Genomic DNA, 25477 nt, shown 5'->3' with positions numbered 1-25477 from the left:
TTCACAGAATCATGTTTACTCGTAAAGGAGGTTCTTATGATAAGCTCATTTTTTTACTGATTTTAATTGCAAGTAACAAAACATACAAGGAAAACAGAGCCTAATAGTTTTACAGAGAATAAAGAAATAATAGTGACTGATGTAGTTTTGGACATTCCAAGAAAGGCAATCAGATGAAAGTGTCTCTTCATAAGGTTCCATGAGTTGATGGAGGGTGAAAATCAAGTTCAATTGTCTTAACAAAGTCAGTTAAAGGATACCAGATTGTATAGGTGTGAGTCTTTCCACCCCTCAGATTGATTTTCTTTTTGTGAAATGGTTAATTTGTTCATAAGCATAATATTGCTTGCAGAATCCAGGCTTCAAAAAGATTTGCATGTAAAGTTTACTAATTTTGCACTCACTAATCTAGCTGCAATTAATAAATGGAGGATGAGGTCTTTACTGGTAATGTTCTTAATCAGAAGAGTAAAATAAGATAGGAGTACTAATTTTTGGTCTGGTTGTAGCGATTGTCCCATCATTTGATTAACTGTTTGAAAACCTTTTTCCCAAAAACCACCACATGTGTACTAGAGAGCCAGGTAAATTGCATTCCCACCAGCAGAAATTGGACGTGTTGTGGTTAATTCTGTGTAGTCTAGCTGGGCACAAGGACATGTGATGTGCTATCTATAAAGCATTTTCTTGAGTTCTAACTGAGATGGATCCAAATGGTAGTTTAGGGCAGATTTGTTCCCAAAGGTTTTCCTCTAATTCTGCTCCAGAATCTTTTCCCCATTTTAATCTTAATGAAATGAGAGGAAGGGTAGCTATTGTGTGAGAAGATTTCCCTTTCCCAGTGGGTTGGTTGAGTTGAGAAGTTGCTCAAAAACTATTTCAGCTGGATAATACTTGTGTCCTTGCATTTGGCTGATTTAGAAAATATATAACCAGGTCCTGGTGTATCTCTAACCAGCCACATGGTATATGTCCCAATATAAAATTTATTTCTGGAACTGTAAGGGGCTTTTGGTTAGCATAGACGTCTTTGAGATTATATAAACCCACTTTTTCCCAAGCAAATGAGCCTGATTTGGCTGCTGTACAAAAGGAAGTCTGTTGAGTTATTGAGATTAAAGGAGAATCAACATGCAAAAGTTTCAGTCTCCTTTCTTTCCATATGGTCAAATCTGATTTTAGAAGGGGATTAATAATGTTCTCTATTGTATTGTCCATAAACTATTTCATCTGAAAAGGTGAGATGTTCTCCTTTTATCAAAATGATCATTAAGTACAAGGTTGATGGAGAGAATGGTATTTTTGTAATGGCTTTTTTATGCTGCAATAAATAATCCCCGCAGCGGGGTGCGCTCCCATCGTTCGGTCCCAGTGCTTGCCAACCTAGCAGTTCGAAAGCACCCTCGGGTGCAAGTAGATAAATAGGGACCGCTTACCAGCGGGAAGGTAAACGGCGTTCCGTGTGCTGCGCTGGCTCACCAGATGCAGCTTGTCACGCTGGCCACGTGACCCGAAAGTGTCTGCGGACAGCGCTGGCTCCCGGCCTATAGAGTGAGATGAGCGCACAACCCTAGAGTCTGGCAAGACTGGCCCGTACGGGCAGGGGTACCTTTACCTTTACCTTTACTTGTACTTAATGGTTTACCACCTATCACCACTTCACGGTGTTTAAATGAGTGTAGTAATGTAAAGGTTTCATTCTGAAATTGTTATTGCATCTTCTTTGCTTAATTGGCAAACCCAGGCCATTTACTTTCCAAGTTATTGCCATTAAGTGTGGCAATGTAAAGTTAATTTAAAGCTATGCAGCTTAGCCCAGGCAATGGATCTGTTAGGCAGCATAGTAATTTCAGTGTTGTTATCATATTCCATCAGCAAAAAATAAATATGCTCTGAATTCCAAACTCACCCCTCACTAATTTCCCCAACCTTCCCAACAGAATAATCCCTACACCTACACTTGAGAGTGAAATAGTCCATCGATTCCTTCATAAGCCAAATGCTAATGAAATGAAATGAAAATGGGGGACATAAACATTAGCCCTCCTCCCCTCTACCCCCAGAAGCAGAAAACATTTTGCATGATTATATTGCAAACAAAAATAAGAGACCAATAGCCTAATTATTGCCTGTTTTGTTATAGAGCCCATAGCTCTTGGTCCACCATAGTTGGTAGTTTCAGTGGGATCTCAGGAAGAGAAGAAGCCACCTGTGTGTTGTTTTTGCTGCTATTGTTTTTTTTCTGAAGGCCTTTTTCTTCTTTGTTGCCAATCTCATTTGAGTTCTGTGCCTTCCTCTCCAGTGCCTACTTCTCTCAGTTATTTGTCTTCATTTGGTTGCTGTCCTAGTTGATTTCATAATTTTCTAGCTTTGAGTTGTGTGGAGGCTTTAGCAACTGCTTCATAAGTTATTAGGAGTTTGAATGAGTAACCCGATCGGTACATTATGCCTGCTTCACAGAATGCTGTGATATAAATTTTAAGTTCACATCTGCATTGCAACATTCTTGTGCAGAGATTCTGGTAGATGTTTATCATTGAATTTTCTATTATGATTTTTCCAGTGTTCTGAACTTTTGAAATAAGTCTTTAAATTATGAAGGCTCTAAAGCAAACAATAATGTCTCTCAGGGGCTCGCCATTTTTTTGTTTGTGATGGAGTGTTCAGTGTATCCTCCTAATATGACCTGCTTGTATAATGGCATCATGAAGTATTTCTTTTATTCAGGACATAACAACCTTATGTAGGTTGGTGTCTCCAAAAATTTTCAGAGCCCCTTGAAGGCATAGATTCTGGCAGCGATCCCAATCCTGTGCATTCTTGAGCTACAGCTTGATGTTAGATTGAAGGTTTTTTAATATTCTAAATCTTGATTCTGTTGTTTGTGCTGGGTTCCATTGCTTCATTAGCTGTTGCAGAAACATCTGAAACTGGAGGTTTTTTAAAATATCTTCTCTCAGCAGTTTCAATGCTTACCCCAGTACAGTGGTCCCTCAGGTTACAGACGCTTCAGGTTACGGATGCTTCAGGTTATAGACTCCGCTAACCTGGAAGTAGTACCTCGGGTTAAGAACTTTGCTTCAGGATGAGAACAGAAATCGCGTGGCGGCGCAGCAGCAGCAGCAGAAGGCCCCATTAGCTAAAGTGGTGCTTCAGGTTAAGAACAGTTTCAGGTTAAGAATGGACCTCCAGAACGAATTAAGTATTTAACTCGAGGTACCACTGTACTCAGTTCTTTTTTAATTAGGTCAACTAAATTGCCATGTCAAATGGAACTTCTGGTCTCTCTGAGTTGTTTTTCACTACCTTGAGCCCTGGTGGCCATTTTGGAAATGTCTGTGGCCTGGGCTTGTGAGTCTCTGATGATCTGAGATGGAGGTGACAACTAGTTGTCCAGAGTACTACTTTGTGACAATCTAATATTGCAGCTCAGAGCCTGCTTGTGGCTGTTAGGAGTTTGAGCAAGACTTTGTTTTGGAGCAAGCTAGGCCAGCAACAGATCAAAATGTCATCTTGCCTTGGTGACGTCTCGACCCCCAAAATATAATTTCATTTTCAACACCTGATGCCTGGAGTGATTCTGGATGGAACATTTTACAGGAAAATTTTGAACTCCCTACAAATTGGGTTATGTAATGGGACAGCTGGTTTTCACATATAGAATTTGTGGTGCTGGCTGACACTCCCCCCCCCCCAAATCTCTGTCTCTCTTTTTAAAAAAGTATATAACTCAGAAATGTGTTGGTACATTTACAAAATAGTTTGAGCATTTTCCCTTCTGAATAGAAAAAGGACAGCATTGATAGATTGACCTTTTTAAAATATATGGCAAGACACTGCAGAAACAAATGCTTCTGTAAATCCAGCTTCTGAAATTAACTTTTCAATAAAAAACACACCCCAAGTTTCATTTCTGGGTAGACTTTAAAACACCTGTGATTTTCATATCCTAAAAGAAATAGTAACCAAAATGTTAGGTTAGCTGGAACAAATTTAAGAGTTTATTTGCGAATAGACTGACTTGAAACTAAACATGTAATGCAATCCTATGCGTGTTTATTCAGAAGGAAGACTCACTGTTCATTAGGACTTCAAGTGTGTTTAGGATTGCAGCCACTATGAAAATTTGTTTATTCCAGTTATTTATTAGTTGCTTTTCAGAGCCAAGCCGCCACAAAGCAACACACAGAGAGAAATAAGAAGCGAAAGAAAGAACCTTCGGCAGAGTATGAAGCGCTGGTGTGAATATAGACAAATAAATGATTGAAATGTGAAATTAGATCATCAAAATTCTCTCAAGGAAAGGCAATACTAAAAAGATCAGTTCTGTTATTCAAGAAGGCCTTAACATTTATTTGGCTCCCCCCCCCTTTTTTTTTTAGCATAAGAGAGTTTCACAACTGCAGCAACTGTACCAGCAGTTTCACTGGTGAGCACACAAACAGGACCTCAGATATGAATCCTGAATCACAGACAGGGTCATGTTTGTGTAGCTGCTCCATAAGGTAAACTAGTTCTAAACTGCCAGCACTTTGAATTGGGCCCAGAAATGCCCTGGTAGCTAGCGCAGCTGGTGCAAAAGTAGTGTCACACCCCACCAAACCTGAGCAGCCGCCATGTTAAAGTTCACTGCATTGGTTTAGTTTCAAGATACAGTGGTGCCTCGCAAGACGAAATTAATTCGTTCTGTGAGTCTCTTCGTCTAGCGGTTTTTTCGTCTTGCGAAGAAACCCTATTAGCGGATTAGCGCTATTAGCGGTTTAGCGGCTATTAGCGACTATTAAAGGCTTAAGGGATTAGCGGATTAGCTGCTAAAAGGCTTTTAGCAGTTTAGCGCTTCAGGAAAAGGGGGGTGGGGAGCGGAAAAAAATCTCAAGAATCGCAAGACATTTTCGTCTTGCAAAGCAAGCCCATAGAGAAATTTGTCCTGTGAAGCGCATTGAAAAACAGAAAACCCTTTCGTCTAGCGGGTTTTCCGTCTTGTGAGGCATTCGTCTTGCGGGGCACCACTGTAATTAAAGCATGAGTACTACGAATGGTTTCTGAGGTTCCAGATAGCAGCCTGAGCTGATACAATGCATTTGCAAACTGCGCATTTGATCCTTCAGCAGAAATCCAATCCCACCAAGGTCCAGATTAATCCTGACCAGATTGACAGGTCTACCAAGCCTCTTTCCTTGACATCCATAGGTGAAAAAGGAAGGTAGAGTTGGGTGTCATCAGCAACATAGACTTGTTAAATTAATATGACGTTCTGAAGTTAAAAAAAAAAAAATTGAAATAGAAGTTTGGATGGTTTTCTCTTCCTTGATGCTTAATGCATATATTTTGTCAATAGTTGCCCCCAAAGCCCCTCATAAGGCCAGAACAGACATAATGAGGCTAATCAAAGAGGAGACAATAGATGTACATTTCCCTGTTTATCTGTTTGTTTTGTAACACAAAAAAACTTTAATAAAAACTTATTTAAAAACCTGTGATTAAGAGACCAGCAGAAAGCCCCGAGATCTTATACTTTGCCCTTAATATGAATTTCCCTTCAAGTCGTATTGCAGTTAATGGACACATTGGTACTGACATTAACAATGGTGAAAGTTAACAATGCATCCTTCTTAACCATGGTTTAAAAGCTGGCTAAACTGAGAACCTAATTTAGCCTTTACCCCAGTTAATATTTTTGCTGGCATGTCATTTAATGTCAGGACATAATTAATTCACTCTGGGAAGGCAGCAATCCCTAGAACCAAATTTAATTACAGCCCTGCTGTGGTGCCTGCTAGTGACATGAAACAAGTATTTCACTGAACTGGAGTACAAAGCAAAGAGGAAAAACAGACACATTTCTAGTCTGAGAGCAAATAGAACCCACCATTGTCCAGTCCTGTCCTCAAATGTATTACTGTACACATTTGTGTGTTTGTGTTCAATGCCATTTATTTATTTATTTATTTAGTTAGTTAGTAAGTAAGTAAGTAAGTAAGTATGCCACATTTAGTGTAGAGCAGGATAAGTGTCAAAATACTGTTGAGTGGAGAAATGTTTTTATGCCCACAACAATTGACTCTCTTAAGTATAAAGTTGTTCTATTGCGATCATCAGGGCCGTCTTACCCATTGGCGTCAGGGGTGCTGGACACCAGGGCGCCGGGCTCTCAGGGGCGCCAGGCCGAGAGTCCAGGGCCTGAGAGTTGAGTCCGGTGAAGAGCCTGCCTGTCGGTTGGAGCACCTTATATGTTATGCCAGAATTATTATCTAAGATCAGCAGAGTAGTAAGAAACTGTTCAGAACTTCCAATATATTTCTGGAGTATAGGCAAAATAAGGTCGGAGCGTAGATCTCTGTAAAACAAGCATTGGAGAAGCACATATTCTACAGTTTCGATTTGGACAGAGTCACAGGGACAGCATCTATACAGATATGGGATTTTTTTCTATAGTGACCTTTAAGAACAGCAGAGGGGAGAGCATGGCATAGGATGAATGGCCTATGATATTTAGGCAGATCCAGATTGCTTAGATACTCTATAGGCATTGAGGAATACCTGCTATAATCACTGTCAATAAAATAGGGGGACCTAACCAGATCTCTTTGGCATTCTGTGTCTGTGATACACTGTTTGATAGCTGATTTAGCTTGCTCAAAGCCCATTCTGAGCAATTGCTCAAGGGAAAAGCCCAGAGCTAGAATTTTAGTCATAAAAGCCTGATACCATGCAGATTGGAAATCATCCTTCAGAACAAGGGAAGCAAGCCCAGTAGGAAAAAATGATAATCTTAGCCATACTCTGGCCTCCATGCTCAAGAGACCTGCCTCCAGCCTAAAGATGGCATTGGTGACACATTTACGGACCTGAAAGATTGATCTTAGAAATTTATAGTGGATGCACTCCAATGATGAATTGACTCTTTATTCTCTGGTCATAATAACAGCTTGGATATACAGTGGTACCTTGGTTCTCGAACTTAATTCATTCTGGGAGTCTGTTTGACTCCCGAAACCGTTCAAAAACCAAGGCATCCGTGGCTTCTGATTGGCTGCAGGAGCTTCCTGTACTCAAGCGGAAACTGCATCGGATGTTTGGCTTCCGAAAAACGTTCACAAACCAGAACACTTACTTCCGGGATTGCGGCGTTCAGGAGTCAATTTGTTTGGCAACTAAGCCGTTCAGGAACCAAGGTACCACTTTATGATATGCCCTGTCAAGGATCTTGATAATCAATTGGGGTCGTCTAGTCCCTCTTTTCCCCCTGCATACACTCCACATTTTTCCCAAATCTGCTCCGGAAGCTTGGGGAAAATCCCAGAGCAGATTTGAGGTGTCTGCGGGAGAGTAGAAAAGGGAAATTCCATTGCACTTGTAAGTTTGTTCATATCATGATTTAGGCTTGGGTGGTGTATCACCCAGGACCGATATGAGGGGCAGAGTGTGATGGCAGCTTCACACAGCCGTATATTGCATGTGGAAAATCAATCCTGCTACTGAATCCCTCTGCTACCAGCGCCGCTTTCAATATTGGGCCACTGGTAGCAGAGGGACTCAGGAGCAGCAGTTTCACCCAAGATAAACTGCTGGGTGAAGCCACCATCACACTCTGCCCCTCATACCACAGAGGGAGGAGCAAGCTGTATACCCACCCCCCAGCTTCTTTAAACTGCTCCGCTGAGGTACAGGCAGCCACGCTCCTCAGTGGAACAGTTTACAGAAGGCCCCAACTCTGGCTTATGCGAGCCAGAGGTGGAGTGGGGGCTCCATTAAACTTTCTTCACCCCACCCCAGCTGAGCGAGCCCTGGTGCCTTTTGTGTGAGCCGGAGAGGCACTGGACCTCACGCAGCTGGGGGGCGGGAGCCTTCCCACACACCCTGCTGAACGGCGCAAAGAAGGCCTGATGTCCCTCCAGCTCACGGCGTAAGCAAGAGGAACTTTGGAGGTTGCTTAGCCAGGGACAGGAGCCTTTCCGCTGCCTGAGCAGCCCGCTGGCTGAGCAGGCAAACAGACTGCATCAAGACCCTGCCCTTCAAGGCACTGGAGTGAAAGCGCTTCAGGTCCCTTCTTCGTGACAGCTGCAGAAGTTTCACCCTGGCACCACACGGGGTTAGGGCCAATGCAGCTTGTTGTTACAACATTACTGTGTATTGCCAGATTGCAACCTTTGGCTGGTGATACATCGTGATGTTGAAAACCTGACGTCGCTCAGCCCTAATCATGATTTAGTTGGATAGACTCTGTTTTTAAAATGTTTTAGAAAACATCTGATCTTGCTTGTATTTGTGTGTGTGGAATGTGCATCACATTTAGAAGCAGTGGGCAAATTTTTTGCTGAAAAGCATAAAATGTATTGTAAGGTTAGAAGTTAATGGTAAAAACACATAATGAGGAAGTTCTCTTCTTGTACAACACAATGCTGATGGCATGTAGACAAATACTATGGGGCGGGAGTGTGTGTTGTTTAAGAGCTTTTTCTGGTAAAACCTGCTGGTAAATAATCAAAATGTAAACTTTCAAATGCATTTTCCAGGCACAAATGTGTTTATTTTCCTGGCCTGTACTTATTGTAGTGATAATTATTTCTGCTGATATTTACAGGCCTGTTTTTACTATTTTTGTAGCCCGCCCCTTCAATTTCATTTCAGTTCTGCTATCATGCTTAGCAGATTTGTGCCACGTGAACAAATGCTTTCCAGGCTCTTTGACCACCAGACATCTGTTTATCACATGGGGGAGACACGAGTCTTGACAGGTGTGAACTGGCACCATTATTCACAGCAAATACAAGTTGGAAACTTGTGTTGAGAAGCGTGGGTGGAGATGAAGTGATTTTCCCGCTGTTCTCAGCACATGTGGGCTTTTGGATTCCTACAGGACATTCTATCACATGCCTATAGAATTCTTTGGAGGCAGACTTCTAGCGCTTTGGCTGGCTCCCTGTCTTGGGCTGCATAACCTCCACAGTACAGAGCTGATGTTGGAGAAACTTGCATAACAGAGTTGTTTGAAGCTCTGTGGTTGCTAATAGTGGCTTAGGGTAGATAATCTGGTTAACTCATTTCCAGGATGCTATATACACAGTAGGTTAATTCTGAATGCAAAAGCTATATAGATTTGTAGTAACCTGAGCTAGTAATTGTGGAGGCAAGCTGTAGAATGTATTTGGAACATCAAGGGATAATGTGAAATTATCATTTTTCCCTTGGCAAAAATAATGTTTCTTTTTCCCTTTTGGATTATATTTGTCCGTGTGCATAGCTCTGAAGTATGCATATATATCCAATTTAAAGTAAAAGCATTCAAATACATTGAAATGTTTTGTTTGTGCTACATAAGACCCACTGTCTCCAGAGCTCTATGTTAACAGGACTAGGAAAATGCATCAGCCACTCAAGCACTATACAAAGCCAACCTTTTTGATGATCCTGACTAGCTCTCCTAATCTAAGAAATGAACATAACAGGAATGGTCTGGGTACTATGGTATTACCTGTTTTCAACTTTCTCAGCTGGTAGCAGAATAGCTGAGGTTCCAGAAAAGGATTTGTGGGAGATAGCTATAGATTAGGGTGGCCGAAGTGTGGCTCATGAATTCTATGGGGCTTTTAGGCATTTAAAAGAAATTCCTAGTGTATGCATAGCTGCGCATATGCTTTGGGCAATTGCCCTTTCCTCATCTGAACCATCCATTGATGACTGAGGAACCAGAGCCGATGTTAGCCCACATCCCAAAATGAGTTTGTAGTGTTTGGGCAATAAGATGGCAATATAGTGGTCATTATATTATGTTGACAGCATTTAAGCACATTTTTATGGTCATACTGTATTATATTCCCATCCACACTGAAAATTCAGTGATATTTTGTAGGAATCTTAAAATGATAGATGCAAAAATCATTGTCCTATATTTCTCAGTATCCTTTTACCGTGCGAGAATCTGGTAGAATCATAAAGGAGGGCTGTTACCTTGAGGTAGTGATGGGTAGAAGCATTTCCAGGCCACTGAGGTTGAATAAAGACATTCATTGCACTGACATTACTGTAATAAAACCTCCAAGTCAAATAAAGTTTACGTGGCATTTCAGAGAATTTTCTTTTCCGTTAAGAATATATATAGAAGGTGCTTTTGAAATATTATTGCAGAAGCCCTAACATTTGCTGATGCTCTCTAATTATACAAAAATGGGTTTTTATTGTGGTACCAGTCACAGTGCTACCTTCTCCTTTGCAGTGAGTACTGTGGTGTGCGATAGAATGAACTCAGACAGACAATGATCTGGATCAAAAATGGCCTCAACTTTATTGATTACAGGTGTAGGTGGAATTTTGGCTCAGGTATTGGGTGTGTATCCATTTCAGCCTCCTACCAGAGGGTTGAAACTGCTTCAAGGCAATGTTTGAAACTAGCCAGCTGCCAGGTGCATTTTGCAACTGGCTTTCAACCACTTGCGATCAAATAAAGATGCCTGGGCACCAGGATGGTGCCTGAAATCTCCACCATCTGGGGATCATTGGATCTGGACTGTTTCCACACCCTAATACCCCCATCCTGTAGCATTCTATCAGCTATATTTTATCTGTACAATCAGAATGGATTTCTGGAACCAAAATGCTTTTATTGTGCAGCCTGAACAGGAGCAGTCACCATTAAGAAAAAGAGGTCAGAACAGACCAATATATATATGAATTGTCCTTGGATCAAGTGACTTTTCTTCTTTAAGTTCCCAAAGTTCTTCACCGAGCTCAAGATTATCATCTTAACTAGCTAAATGTTTAGCTGATAATCAATCATAGTCAGTGCATCATTTGAAAAAACAGCAACTAGACATTCTGTTTTGGCAACTGCAACCCTGGTTTAAGGAGCCATTTGGCACCTAGCTTATATATCAGGGTTGTGCCCAGGAATATGGCCTCCCCCAATATGCTGATTTACCAAGGTAGCCATCCTAAGGCTGCCACTGGTATCTCTATGGCCTGTCTGCGCCACACGGGTTCTGGACAGAGACTTCCACCAAAACTCCTCTAACAGAGCACCCTGATTCAGTGGCAGAGTGTATGCTGCCACCACCCAGCACAGGGGGCAGGGTGTGCACTCAGGCCAACCTGGCAGCCCTGTGTGACTGGGGTCAGACTCTCCAATCGCAGCCTCGGAAAGTGGTGGTGGTGGGGATGCACTCAGAGTAGAGGGGCACCGCCTCCACTTCCGCCTCTCCTCCTCTCTGCCACTTCGGCTGGCAGCATTGGGCCATTGAATGGCGGAAGGCCTGGCCCAGGCATGGCTTCCCTCTCTGTGGCTCTGGTCTTAACAAAGAAGCCTGTCATGTGGGAACCTCGTTATGTGCCCAGGACCATGGTCCCCCCCCCCCAGGCCCCCCATGCTATGCCACTGCCCTGATTAAGCCTCTGATTCAGGACAGGGTGATGCACCACTTCACCCAAATGTGTGAACACAAGAAACATTGATATTGCAAAAGTGCTAACATTTGCTGATGCTCTCTAGTTATACAGAAATGGGATTTCATTAAAATACCTTCCATTAAACAAGCAGCTGTAATAAGTTTATCCAGTGAAAATTAATTATGGTGGGCTTTACATATACTGCCCTTGCTTAATTGGGCATCCTTTTAATCCATCCAATTCACAGCAAATCTCATTAGACGCATAGAATGTTTTGCCTTTGTTGCACATTACCCCCGTGGAGCTGACAATTAAGTCAAACATAGCTGCCTTATAATGTCCATAGTGATACTGAAAAGTAGTTAAGATGTAGGAAAGCCACAGAGGTGTTTGACTATAATATACAAAGCACAAAATTCAGGATAATTTCATCAGAATAGGGAGCCAAATTATTTCCTTAGAAAATACAATTTCAGTTTTGTTTAGCGACAAGGTGTCACTTGGTCATAAGGTGCTTTTGTTAAATAAAATGGTAGATTGCAAAACAGGATTTGCATTGCAATCAACGTTTCTAACAATTTTAGAAAAATAGGGATGGGTCTATATAAAGAATGGGAAAATCACTTTTAATTTTTAATATGCTTAGAAAAACCAACACATTTCTCACAGAAGATTAGCTGTCATCCTAAAGAGGGTACCACTGTTGTGTTCTGTCCCATAGGTTGTGGGAGCTCATGGTACCCTGTCCCTTGGCTTGGAGAGCGGGATGCACCAACTTGGGCCCCAGATTGGAGAGTCAGAGGCACCAACTTGGGCCCCAGATTGTGGGTGCCCAGTGGCATGCATGCAACGTGACACCATGCCGTCACATCCCACTGGTGCACACTGCTCAACCTGTGCTGGCTCTCTGGAGTCATGGCGGTGACTTGGTCAGGGCCTCCATCTCTGCTGCGGGGCTTCTGTTGGGGGCCACTGTGGCTGCGTATGTGCTTCTGGAAGTGTGGCCCCACTTCCAGGCTGAGTCTGTGTCCATGACAGGCCTTGGTAGGGCACCCAGAATGGAAATTTGTGAGTGCCAAGGCACCTACACCTCTCCCCCAGATGGCATCTATCGACATGCTTGAGACTTTTCTTCTCTGTTCATTTCCATCCTAAATTGCAGCAAAGAAGAGATCAAGGTGTGCCTATGTGCCTGCCCACCTTGAAATATGCAATAACATAAGAATAGACTGCTGGTGCAGACCAGTGGCCCATCTAGTTCAGCATCCTGTTCTCACAGTGACCCACAGTTACTGTGGAAAACCAGCAACAAAACATTAGCACAAGAGCACTCTCCCCTTCCGTGGTTCTCAGCAACTATTATTCAGAAGCATTGCTACCCCCAACTGGAGGTAGAGCATATTCATTGATAGCCTTTTCCTTCCTGAATTTGTCTAATTCTCTTTTAATGTCATCCAAGCTGGTGGCCATCGTTGCCTCCTAGGGGAGTGCGTTCCATTGACTATGTGCTACAGAAAGAAGTACTTACTTCTATCTGTCCTAAATCTTCCAACATTTGGCTTCATTGGATGTCAATGAGATAACGGTTTCTATCTTTGCTAAAGACTCACACTGCTGAAGCTATAAGCAGGTCTGAATCCTGCTAGTGCCTGGATGGGTGCCGGTATGCTGCCTTAGTTTCCAAGGCAGAAGAAAGGCAGGATTTAAAAATAAGATAATGAATTATAGGGGACATACCTGTTTTGAGTACAAGGAAAATCAAAGGATCCAGTGACTAGATTTTAGTAGAAGCTATAATAGTTTTCCAATTTCCAATTCTGTCCGTTTGGAATTTTAAAATCCTGTTTCTTCGCTGGTGTGTTTTCTTTATGGAAAGTTTTATTTAATGCTGTGAAAGGTTTTTTAAAGATGGTATTATGTTATATTTTCTAGGAACTAGCAAGTTGTGGATGGAATAAGAAAGAAAAACACATCCTTGCCCCCAATGTTGTTGCCTTTACAAGGAGGTTTAATCAGGTAAAGATTCTAATTAGTTAATACATAATCATTGTCTTTCAGCTTAATGCAGGTTGGATTTGTAACTGTACTGTACAATTAGATACTTGCTATATCTGGATTTTTAACAACTGTGTTTGATGGATTAGCTAATTGTGAAGTAATCAAGCCTTCATCTTGTTTCCTATCTTGTTAATAGTTAGAAACTTATAGCTGCCTGGGATTTCAGGAAGTTACCTGAAGGACCCGTTGCTCGGTCCCTGCTCCTGCCAACCTAGCAGTTTGAAAGCACGTCAAAGTGCAAGTAGATAAATAGGTACCACTCTGGCGGGAAGGTAAACAGCATTTCTTTGCGCTGCTCTGGTTCGCCAGAAGCAGCTTAGTCATGCTGGCCATATGACCTGGAAGCTGTATGCCAGATCCCTCAGCCAATTAAGCGAGATGAGTGCCGCCCCAGAGTCGTTCATGAATGGACCTATTGGTCAGGGGTCCCTTTACCTAAGTGGAAAGATACTGTGAAGATGAAAGAGTTTGCTGGTTAGTGTGAAGGTTTATCGTCATTTCCTATTGGTTAGGAGGGAGGAGGGAGAGAGCAAACAAAGCTGAAGACACCTTGCCTGCTAATTACCTGCAAAGTGCCTGTAAAGTATCGGTTCAGCTAAGCTACCCCTGGGAAGCTGTTAAGTCTCCACCTTTTGTTCACTGGTATATTGCCTTGTTGAAACACATATCATGATGTTATTTCAATACTTGCATTCAACGATATGGCGATTTATACCACAGCCCTATCATATATATATAGATGTTAACTGGAGTAGAAAATAAATGATTTTATCAGTAAAGAGCAGGCATAGGCAAACTCCAGCCCTCCAGATGTTTGGGACTACAATTTCCATCATCCCTGACCACTGGTCCTGTTAGCTAGGGATGATGGGAATAGTAGTCCCAAACATTTGGCGGGCTGGAGTTTGCCTATGCTTGGTAAAGAGCAATGAAGTTACTAGGCTCAATAGAATACCAAGAAAACTTACATCATCCTTCTGTAATCCAAAACTGAACTCAGTTCAGGAAAGAAGCACATTCAGACAACTGTGCTTGGGTCGCAGTAATGTTCATACCTTACTGTGCAATCACTATGATGAATTCAGGTGGTTATTAATAACTCAATAGACATGACTTCTTAGAGTGGTTCCACAGGGTTGTATATGATAGAGAATTACAGTGCCTTATTCTAAATAGCAATACCTTTTCATATCAACAAAGGTTCTGGTACTTACATAGCTTGTATGAAATATCTTGCACTGGGGTTAGTTAGCTGCAACTGCCTCCTGTGGATGTTTCAACACATTCTTTATCTAAAACAGAGAATGTCTATCTCTCTGTCCTTTTGACATAGGAATATGCTTATTTGTAGACATAGTGGTTTGCACTGTTACATGCTTTGCACATCTGAGCCGGTTGTTTAAGATTCTTAAGTGGTACCAAATTTGTTTTAATTCAATGAAGCCTGCTTTTTTCATTAAATTAATGAATAAATAATGAATAAATAAATATTTTTATTTTCATAGGTCAGTTTCTGGGTCGTACGAGAAATTTTAACAGCACAGACATTAAAAATAAGGGCAGAAATATTGAGCCATTTTGTGAAAATAGCAAAGGTAAGCTTTTTGCTTTTAAATAAAAGTCTCTCTAAATATTTTTGCCACTTCATAGCCATCTTCTGTTTCTCTTGTACTGTTGAAAAAGAAAATGTGTTCTGTAGAAACCAGGGGCAATTTAGCCAGCAGAAAAATTGTTGTTACAGTGGTACCTCTGGTTACGTACTTAATTCGTTCCGGAGGTCCATTCTTAACCTGAAACTGGTCTTAACCTGAAGCACCACTTTAGCTAATGGGGCCTCTTGCTGCTGTTGCGCCACCACCACACAATTTCTCATCCTGAAGCAAAGTTCTTAACCCGAGGTACTATTTCTGGGTTAGCAGAGTCTGTAACCTGAAGCGTATGTAACCTGAAGCGTATGTAATCCGAGGTACCTCTGTATTACATCTATCCATATTACATCTATCCGTATATATGAACAGATAATACCTACTGTGTTGGCTAATTCTAATATGAATTCAGTCAATTAATTGTTCTCATCCACAGAGCTTTAGGCTAAGTGACATTTTACCAAACACAAAATCCCAGGGTAAATTTACTCAGTACCTTAATAGAAGTGCTTATGAACATTTCAAGTTCTCGAAAATATTGAGTAAACTACTTATTTTGTATTGAGGTATCTTGGAATTACATACAAGGTAAAAGAAAATTCAAAATCTAGCTTTTTGACCAGTAAATTGCAGTTGAGAAACTCATGTGATTCTGCCCACACATTAGCTGTTCAGTTTTTAGGAGTGATTTGTGTTTACAGTAGAACACTTTATTAAATTAAAGAGGCACTTTAAGAAAGTGGCAAGGAAAAAAACCTAATTAATATAAGTAAACAAGAGTTTGGATGAGAGTCTGCTGCATAACTAGCACCATGAAAAGCAGTATATCACTGCAAGCTGAGCCAACACTTTGTAGCCATATGTCAAATCCGACTGTTTCCTCATATTTTACTTACCTCCTCTCCCCCTCCTGTTTCATTATTGGCTTTGTAATCATTCTAATCATCTCATCTCAATTTCACTCTTGTCTTTGGAGACAAACCAGCACCTGCCTTCTAGCTCAGACTTAGACTCATCACATGTTCCTCCCACCTGTGGAGGCTGTTAATCAAGTAATGTATGTAACGTATCAAGTAACATTTCCAGATAAGGAAACAGCCTCAGAATCAAGATCCAGATAAAAACAAATCCAGATATGCTTTGGAACAGGGAACAGTCCCTTTTGAGCAGTTTTCTTTGCCTATACGATGAACAACTGAGGATTGCAAAGACAGTGTAGAAGTTTCCCATACTCCCCTGCAGGAGGTAAACTGAATGAAATATTTGGCTAAGCCAGTGATATTCATCAACTCTTCCACTTTAAAAGGGCAAGATCCATTTGAGAAGACAGCGAACAAATCAGTCAATCCTAGCGCTTATGCATGCTACCTAGACAACAGAATCTAGCACTTTCCCCTTCGCGTCCTGCCCAAGTAATGATTATCCTTTTATATTTTTGTAAATGACCTAAAATGTTTTAAGGAATGCCCCAATTCCTAGCCAAAGTAATCTGAGAGAGATGTAAAATCAGAATTCTGTCTTACTTCCTAGACTAACATTTAATGTTAGTTTTAATTAAGCCACATAAGCATGGGGAATGGCAACTTCATCTTTTTTGAAGACCTTCTTGCACTCTTGGAACTTGTAACAGATTGATTGGTCTGTGTCACAAGGATTAATGCCTTGCATGCCCACCTTTCCCCAGGTCCAAGCTGGGGAAGACTGAAATCACCTGGGAGATTTGCCAGCTATAGGATAATTGATAATTTTTGTTCCCATTTATTTTATTCTCTGAAAATATAAATTTGAATTAATATCATTTAAAAAGAATTAGAAATGTGTTATTTTGAATTCCAGGTGCTCTGATTTTATTATCAGTTGCACTAATATCCCTCTGGTGTTTATCAATTGTGCTAATATGCCTACCAATATGCTTAAATACTGTTGTATATGCTACTTGGATAGTGATATTTTAATTTGTTAGGGGTGTGCTAAATCTCTGAAGAGAAATTGATCAGATCCAAATGCTAGCAAGCTAAAAGTAAACTCTGAATACCCATTTGGAGTGATGGCAAGAAATTATTATCATTTGTACGACTTCTCTTTTTGTTTTTAAAAACATTTTTTAATGAGTGATAACCCTAAGAATGCAAAACTAAGAAGTTGGTAAAACGTGTCTGCTTCATCCCCAGACTCCTTATATTTATGAAGTAAGATTCCCCACCACAGCCCAACCATGTAAGGAAGCTCTCAGATCTATGGGAATATGATAAACTTTAGTAGCAGTGGAGGGGAAGGCCCTTCTGTGTTAGAGAATAAGTTTGTCGTAAGCCAGTCCAGAAGTAACTTCTATCTATTGAATTAAGACCCCCCATCCATGCCTCACCAGCTAAATCAGAGTATTTGCTCATCTGTTTTCACACCCCCAAATCAAAAGGGCAAAGACTTTCACGAAGGAGACCAGACATTTTGTAAAGCAACAAACAAATGCAAGAGCCATTCCATATATAGTGAATATCGCTTATTACTCAGTTTTGTTTATCTAACACATTGCCCACTTTGAAGGGAGGAGGCGAACCTATTGGCTTCAGGTTTATATTTCTGAATTGCACAGTAAGTTATTATTCTCTATATAGCAAAAAAGTTCCTAATGAGTGTTGTGCGTGCTGAATTTTGTAATTTGCTTATTACTTACTTGCATTATAAGCATTAAAAATGAACACTAAGTAATAGCTCAATCTGTTTCCTTTGCATCTGGTCTTTACATTTTGTAGTTTCATGTCACAATGCATTCAATTCTTTTGTATGTTCTATATTTTACAATATTAAGAGTGAGGTCTTGGAACATATTTTATTTTGTTGAATGAGCTAGGACATTCCAACCCCATATGGAAAACTGATGGGTTTTTGGCCTGTTTTTCCTCCCTCCTCAGAAACTTCTAGAACTGAACAACCTTCATTCCCTCATGTCTGTGGTATCAGCTCTGCAAAGCGCACCTATTTTCAGACTGACGAAAACCTGGGCAGTAAGTTGTTGTGGACTTTATTTTGTATACTCCCCTCTCTCAATCTCTGAGGTACTGTATGCATAAAATTGACTACATGTTAAATTCAAAAAAATATGGTACTGTTCTGTAATGCAGACCATTTGAATGGCCTAAAAAACAATTCATTAAAGCTTAGCTTCCTGCTTTATTCTGTACTAGTATGCTTGCAATGCATTATTTCATGGAGCTTGGAAGGGAGAGGAAGTGAAGTTTTGATAACCATGACTGGAAGTTGGTCAGCCCCCAGAGAGTGATAGAAGCTGATGGATTATCAAAAGATTCGGGAAATTTTCCAGAAAGCATGTCTGGTGCTCTTTTCAAGACCCTAGCCTTACAAGATGGACAGGGCCATCAACACAATCACTTATAAATACCCTGGACTTCCATGTGGCAGCCAGGTGGCTCCTTGATTTTCTCAGAAGCTCCAGTCAACAAAGTGGGCCATCCCAACAGCTAGAGCAGATGTGGCTTAAGTATTGATGTGGATTTGTCTCAATATAGGCAGTAGAGGCAGCTTCTTAGCTTCCACTGTGTATTCAGTAAACCACCCAGCAGAGCTGTTTCGAATTGTTGTAGCCTCAGGATTTGGGCAGGACCTTTGCACTGGTGATGACAACTACACACGCTCTCGATCCCTGCTCATTATGGTTGATAACACTGTGTGAGGGAGTTGGTGCTGCTCTCCCTCCAGATTAGGCCCTCCATGGACCCTGAGATTTTAGAAAACTATTACCCAGTCTCCAGGGTGTTCAAGAAAGCAGTTGCCAATTTGCTAGTCAGCTGCAGCTATGTTTGGGAGAAGCAAATTACAGGTTATCAAGATACCAGTAGGTGGGCCTTGACCCATTTCAGTCTAGTTTAACACCCAGGTTTAGCACCAGAACAGCCTTGGTCACCCCAATTGATGGGCTGGAAACACCCTGTCGCTTCTCCTTGATTTCTTGGCAGCTTTTGACAGATTCACTATAGTATCCTTCTGGAACAACAGGATTGGGAGTTGGGGGCACTGTATTAGAGAGGTTCTGCTACCTACAGGGTCCTACCAGAAAGTAATACTAGGGGACTATTGACATACATAGGCTCCTATGACAGGAGCCTATTCTGTCTCCTGTGCTATTCAACATCTATGTGAAACATTTGGGAATTACCATTTGGGGATTTGGAGCATGCTGCTGCTCTGTTTTCCCTTTCCTTCTGAATGAGAGGCTAGAAACAGTGATGGCCTGAGTGGGGTCAATAAACTGAGATGAATCCTAATGAGATGAAAGTGCTGTGGGTGAGTGGTTTTCATGTGCAGGATTTAGGTGGGTTTCCTGCTCTGGGAGCATTTTCATTCCCACTGGGGGATGTTCTTGGATTTTAATAGTCTGGGGATGTTCCTGGATTTCTGTCACCAGAATCTGAGGTGGCCTCTGTAATCAGGTTTGTGTATGCCCTGCTTATGCTGTTTCACCAGCTACAGCTGTTGCTGGACTGGGATAGACTGTCACCAATAGTCTATGCTATAGTGACTTGTTTGTCAGAACTACTGCAACATATTCTGTGATGGACTGCCTTGAAGATGGTCTGGAAATGCAGAATGTGACTGCCGGGATGATAAGCCTAATGAGACTAGGTGTCACCAATTTTGAAAGTGCAGCATGCTGCCAGTGTAAGATTCTGGGCCCAATTAAGAGTGTTTGTACTAGTATGCCCTAAACTAGCTTATTATCCCTAAACAGTACTTAAAAGTTTACCTCTCAAATATCAGCTATCCCAGATCTTACAGTTGTCAGGAGACGCTATGATGGTGGTGCCACTGGTAGGACGTTGCCCAGCTGGAGCTGGCCTGAAACAGAGCCTCTTCAATAGTGATTCCTCACTTATGGAATGCCATCTCTGATTAGTTGTGTTTCCTTCCCTCATTATTAACATTTAGATGTTGTTTTAAATCTTCCTTTTCACCCAGGCATTTGTTGGCTGAACTGGATTGTTCCTGCCAACCTTGAGATTGTTTATCTTTGAGAATATAGATTGGTTTTTTAAAAACAAAATAAAATAAATTGTATTGTGTTTGTTGTTTACCGTCCCAGGCAGCTTTGGGAGGAAGGCCAGAATAAATACATCCAGTTGGTGACCATTTTGCATGAGGGTTTCATTCCTGGCCACTGTGCACATCAGCGGAGCATGTATAAGCACCCCCCGTTCTGCTTTTCCCCCGTTCCACCCATTTAGTGACCTGTTTAGTAACATTTTCAGGTCACTTCCAGGTTTGGCACCTTGCATGCATGCACAATTGTGCATTGTTCAGATGCGCATTAATTGGTCATTGCCTGTAATAAGTAAATAAGAGAAGCCAGTACAGTAGTTGTTCTAAATGTATATTGGAATGAGACCATGTGACTTTCTTCCTCTTCAAGATCTCACTTTTGCATTGTACTCAGTCCTGCCAGAGGTGTTCAGCTACAAACCTCAGCAAAAACTGGAGCAATTTTGGTTATTCCAAGACTTATTAGAGGAGTTTATTAAAGTGGTTTAGATGCTGTAGTTATCATTTGTGCTATAGTAATAAGATAGATTGTATTTTGTCTATTTAAGGCAATTACTGTATGCCATTTAATGAGAGTACAACAATGAGAGACCAATTCAGTGCTATTCTCTTTTTCATTGATCTTCTTCCTGTAGGTTTTGCATTGTTTGAATGAATGTCTGTTCAATTTCACCCATATTTTCCACTAAACATTATTCGTGGGCTCTTAGCCTTGCAGGGAGGAAAATTAGGTAGGATTGTATGTAGTTACAAAATCTTTCTACATCTTTCCTATACTCGGCTAATTTAAAGGGGTAAAATATGTCTGTTATGTATATTTTTTAAGTATTGTGAGCTATTCATCATCATTTTTATCTACAGTAGTGATGTCCAAACTGTTTTGGGACTACAACTCCCATCATCCATAGCTAACAGGACCAGTGGTCAGCGATGATGGGAATTGTAGTCCGAAAACAGCTGGAGGACCGAGTTTGGCCATCACTTTATCTACAGTGTCAGAATGGATGAGTTGATGGGAAATGCTTTTGCAAGTACCGGCACTTGGTCTGTAAAAGGCCCACTAACCTTCTTCCTGATATTAAGATTCAGAAACAAAAGTTGCTTTGGCAAAAATTCAAAGTAACTAAAACAGTTCAAAAATGGTTCAAACAGTGAGAAGCATGAAATAGCAAACACCATTCCCATTTCTTGCAATTGTTTAACATTTTACTGGTTACAATTTAGGTACGTTTTCTCAGCAGAAAATCCTTTATGAGTTGAAGTGATGTGATGTCGTGGGAGTGCGAATAGGTGGGAGAGAGACTTTTATATGTAATGGCTGGGCTCCAAAAACAGCAGACCCACCACTTCAAAAATATGGGGGGGGGGACAAGTTAAAGAATCCATTGAACATACAATATTAATCTCATAGTGCCTTGGATCCTGACTGATATCTTCCTCTATCTCCTTTTTTAAAATGTACATTCAGCCTTTGGGTTTTTTCTTTTCTTTTTTCTTTTTTGAAACTTGATTTAGTAAATTTTTACACTGGTTATTGTCAAGATAATGATGAGACATAAGGGAGGATCCAGTCATGCCTGTTTGTCAGTCCCAAGATGTTGAAACTTTATAAGCAACTTTAATTATAAGCAAAAGGCTACAAAGAGGTAGTAAAGAAGATAGGTCCCTGGACCAGTGAACAAATCAGCCGCAACCTATTACTTGATGATATGTTGCCAGTGTGGCTTTTGGGTTCTGAACAGACCTCCCAGTATTGGAAGATATCTAGTAGCTTTTACATATTATCTTCCTTATGATTGTTTACATTTTGTACCGATTGTCTAAAATAAAACTAGGAACAATAGTCCCCTTAGAATCTAGAAATCCAACTTTTGTGCACATAGAGATGCCTCTCCCCCCCACTTATGTTTTAGGAAATGAGTCTATTTCCATTGGAAAACTCATGTTTTTATTATCCACCACAAAAATAATATTTGCCTTTATATGTCTAATGTTTGATTTAGCCCAATTTCACAGTTTAATGATCAGTGTTGTTTTGTGGATTCTGTATGTGCGTATGGATCTATATCCACAAAGCAGGAAATGGCACTTGGGTTGCTATGTATGTATCTGTAGTTTTTTTTGGATTCTAAGCTATTTGCACTGGATATCCTACTAACAATTTTCCTGTTTATATAGTAGTCAGTCTTCTGTCAAATATATTTGGATACATTTCTTCTCTGTATTAAAGGCAGAGTTGGAGGTGGCTGTAACAGTTCCAAGTGATTACCAAAATGAATAGAGCCAATGACCTTTTGGATGAAAACACTGTTAGTTTTGGACTGAAGTGCAAGATTCAGAAGCCTGTGGTGGTGCTGGGGAGAATCTCCTTGAATGAGTGTTTTAAAACGTGTAGCCTGAAAAGAACAACTGTACTTTCAAACAAAGCAAACTTATTTCTAAAAGGATTGTCATTGTGTGACAAAGTTATGAACTGATGCCCTCTGCTTTGTATGTATGTGATGAATAATATATTACAACCTGAATCATTCTAGATCTGAAACAAAATATAGCACCAATGGGACCCTTGGAAAAGAGTTGTTTCACATTTTTGCTTTTTAAAACCAGCTTTTAAGGATCACTTAAAAATATTTACTGTACAATGCTGTTTTAAATCAACAGCAATTTAAGACCAGTTGAATTTACTTGCCGGCAAATGTGTACAGGAATTGAGGTTAAAGTTATTGTTGATGAATTGTTTACAATTTTTTCTATTCCTCCAGTTTAGTCGCATCCATAATTTGAGAGTAATTTGGGAAATGTAAATTTTCTTCTTACCCCAAGAAATGCTGTTTAAATAAATGCATTACTCACTCTAGTATGGTCATACTCTTGATTGATAAGCTCGCTCTATTTGTAGAAGAATTGAAGGCATCATTTCAGAGAATCAATAAATGCTTGTATTGGGTAGGTGTACGCTGCTCTGCTCCAAAATTATGTTATAATAAGTCTCTATTCTGCTGGTCCTAGAGGACTCTCTTGTGGGCACTGGTCATGTGCAAATATCCTCTAATCATGTGATAAGCTTTAGGCAGTTCGGCATACAATGGTACCTCGGTTTATGAACTTAATCCATTCCAGAAGTCCGTCCTTAAACCGAAACCGTTTTTAAACCAAGGCACACTTTCCCTAATAAGGCCTCCCACCGCTGGTGCCCTTCCACTGTTCGGCTTCTGTTCTTAGACCTAGGTAAAGTTCACACTACTTCCGGTTTTGCAGAATTCGTAAGCCGAATAGTTCGTAAGCAGGGCTGTTCTTAAACCAAGGTACCATTGTACTGGCTTGCTCTGTCAGAAAGAGATGTGAGAGCTTAGAAAGGGAAAAGAATGTTACATGTAAATTATCACTTTTTTAAGGGATGCAGCCCAACCTGGAGACTTTTCTTGATGGAGCTTCTGTGCACAAGAGCATTTTATATATGTGGCCACTTCCATTTGTACACTGAACACTGAAATAACTAGAGCAGCTGCATGACATGAGCAAATCCTGTAAGGGTGTAGAATGGAGTGTTAACTGTTGCAATAGACCAATTTATAAATTTTTACTTTACATCCTTATTGTAGGTATCTCAGTGTTGCAGGTAGGCACATTCATTCAGAGTTTGTGGTTCAGTGCAGTAGTTTGATATTAAGAAAAGCATATGGTGCTTTACAAACCTTTCTTTAATTATAGTTTCACAATATTTAACTGACCAAGGGATGAGTGGATCTTCCTGTTCTTTAAACTCACAAAAAGTCTAAATACATCCTTGTTCCGCTTTACTATTAGCCAGAAAAGAGGTGTGTTAAGAGAGAATTGGGAGCAATTCTGATTTCACTAATGTTTTATACACATTTTATGTCTCTAAGTATTTTCTCAGAACAGGAAAAAATATACTAGATACATACTAGAGGAAGGTTTCAGTTCATAGCAGTCAACACATTGATATTATGGCATTAAGTTTTACGGTTCTGAGAATTATTTTCAAAAAAGAATATAAAGTAAGCAGGGAAAGCTTTCCTTGAAACTAATTCAGTAGCAGTTTGCACATATTAGTGCTTGTAAGATGCTTCATTGAGGGATTTTCTCAAAAAAAGGTATAAATTATAAAATGAAAAATGAAATAAAAATGGCAATTTGTAGACATTGGGGGCAGTGTGGGAGTCCATGATTCAGATTTCCCCATACTTTCCTTTAGCAGTGCTGGGTAGCTGTACAACTAGAGCACACACAGAATAGTGCAGAGAAGCAGAAATGGCAGCTCCAACATGAACTTTCCTGATTTTTGGAGAGGCGCTCTCTTGTCATTTTTATTGTGTTGCTGGTCTGTTGGAAACAGTGGTAGTCAGGAAACAGTGGTGGTCAGCCTTCATATGAGGCTAATGTTAATGCAGAATTTAAAAAGAAAACTTAGGTCTTTTTGCAGCTAGTTGCTAATGAGAGAGTAGAGCTTTGTGTAGTTTATGCTGCTGAGTCAACAAAGTTTTGGCACCACACTTAATTGGGTGAGTGGCATCTGGCAGTTTTAAGAAGTTGGGAATCAACCTCTGGTATAGATGGGCCCTTTGTACAGGCAGTTTAAGATGACTGTTCTCTTCCCTTTGGACAGATTCGTTCATACTGAGGTTTAGCAGCTGTCCAGTCTTTGTCATCTCAAGTAACCCCTTGTGGCAATATATGTGATTCCTATCAATCATAAAGGCAAATACCCTAGTCATGCAGATCTGCCATTGCACAATTTTCTTCAGTCTACAGTGGCAATATTTACAGCTGGTGTTACAGTGAAATCAAGTGTTGCTCAATATTTCAGCAAGCAAAGTAAATACATTCCTTAAATGAATAATTTCAGTACAAACCTATGTTGTTTAACATTTTTTAAAGGAAGGAAGGAACCAGAAGGGAAGGCAATATACATGCAATTATATTGAGAGCTTTTCTGTTTTCTAAGAAAATGATTTTTAAAAAAATAATTATTTATTGGAAACATTTTGTGCATTTTAATTTTAAATATCAAAAAGCAAGCAGTTTTTGCTGATGTTTGTAACTGAACACCTTTGGTAGGACTGAGTACAATTCTAAAATTTATACATCAGAATAAAAAGCCAAGGTTACCATATAAAGCATTATATCAACCAGCCAAAGGAGGTGGCATGGCAGTACCTAATATCATGTGGTACTATGCAGCAGCACATCTACATAGCATTTTTTTGGTAATTCAAGGAGCTCAACAAATAGCTTGGCTAAATATGGAAAACCCAAATGATCAGAATTCAATAAGAGGGGACCTATTTTGGTGAATTAAATTTTTTTTTTTTTTT

The 25477-nt window shown here is 40.4% G+C and overlaps 1 protein-coding gene across 15 annotated transcripts in view; it reads left to right on the top strand.

Moving 5' to 3' along the window:
* Window positions 1–25477, top strand: part of RALGPS1 (Ral GEF with PH domain and SH3 binding motif 1) — a 218139-nt gene that overhangs the window by 55697 nt on the left and 136965 nt on the right. For all 15 annotated transcript variants that reach the window (XM_083423745.1, XM_083423737.1, XM_083423746.1 and 12 more), the window contains exons 6-8: window positions 13315–13398; window positions 14946–15035; window positions 17999–18091. In XM_083423745.1, the coding sequence (XP_083279871.1) occupies window positions 13315–13398; window positions 14946–15035; window positions 17999–18091 (267 nt within the window). The remainder of the gene's footprint in view (window positions 1–13314; window positions 13399–14945; window positions 15036–17998; window positions 18092–25477) is intronic.

The sequence above is a fragment of the Podarcis tiliguerta genome (genome assembly GCF_965153285.1).
Source record: "Podarcis tiliguerta genome assembly, chromosome: Z".
Lineage (NCBI taxonomy): Eukaryota > Metazoa > Chordata > Lepidosauria > Squamata > Lacertidae > Podarcis > Podarcis tiliguerta.
The sequence above is the reverse complement of the archived record's forward strand: the minus strand, read 5'-3'. Positions and strand labels throughout refer to the sequence as shown.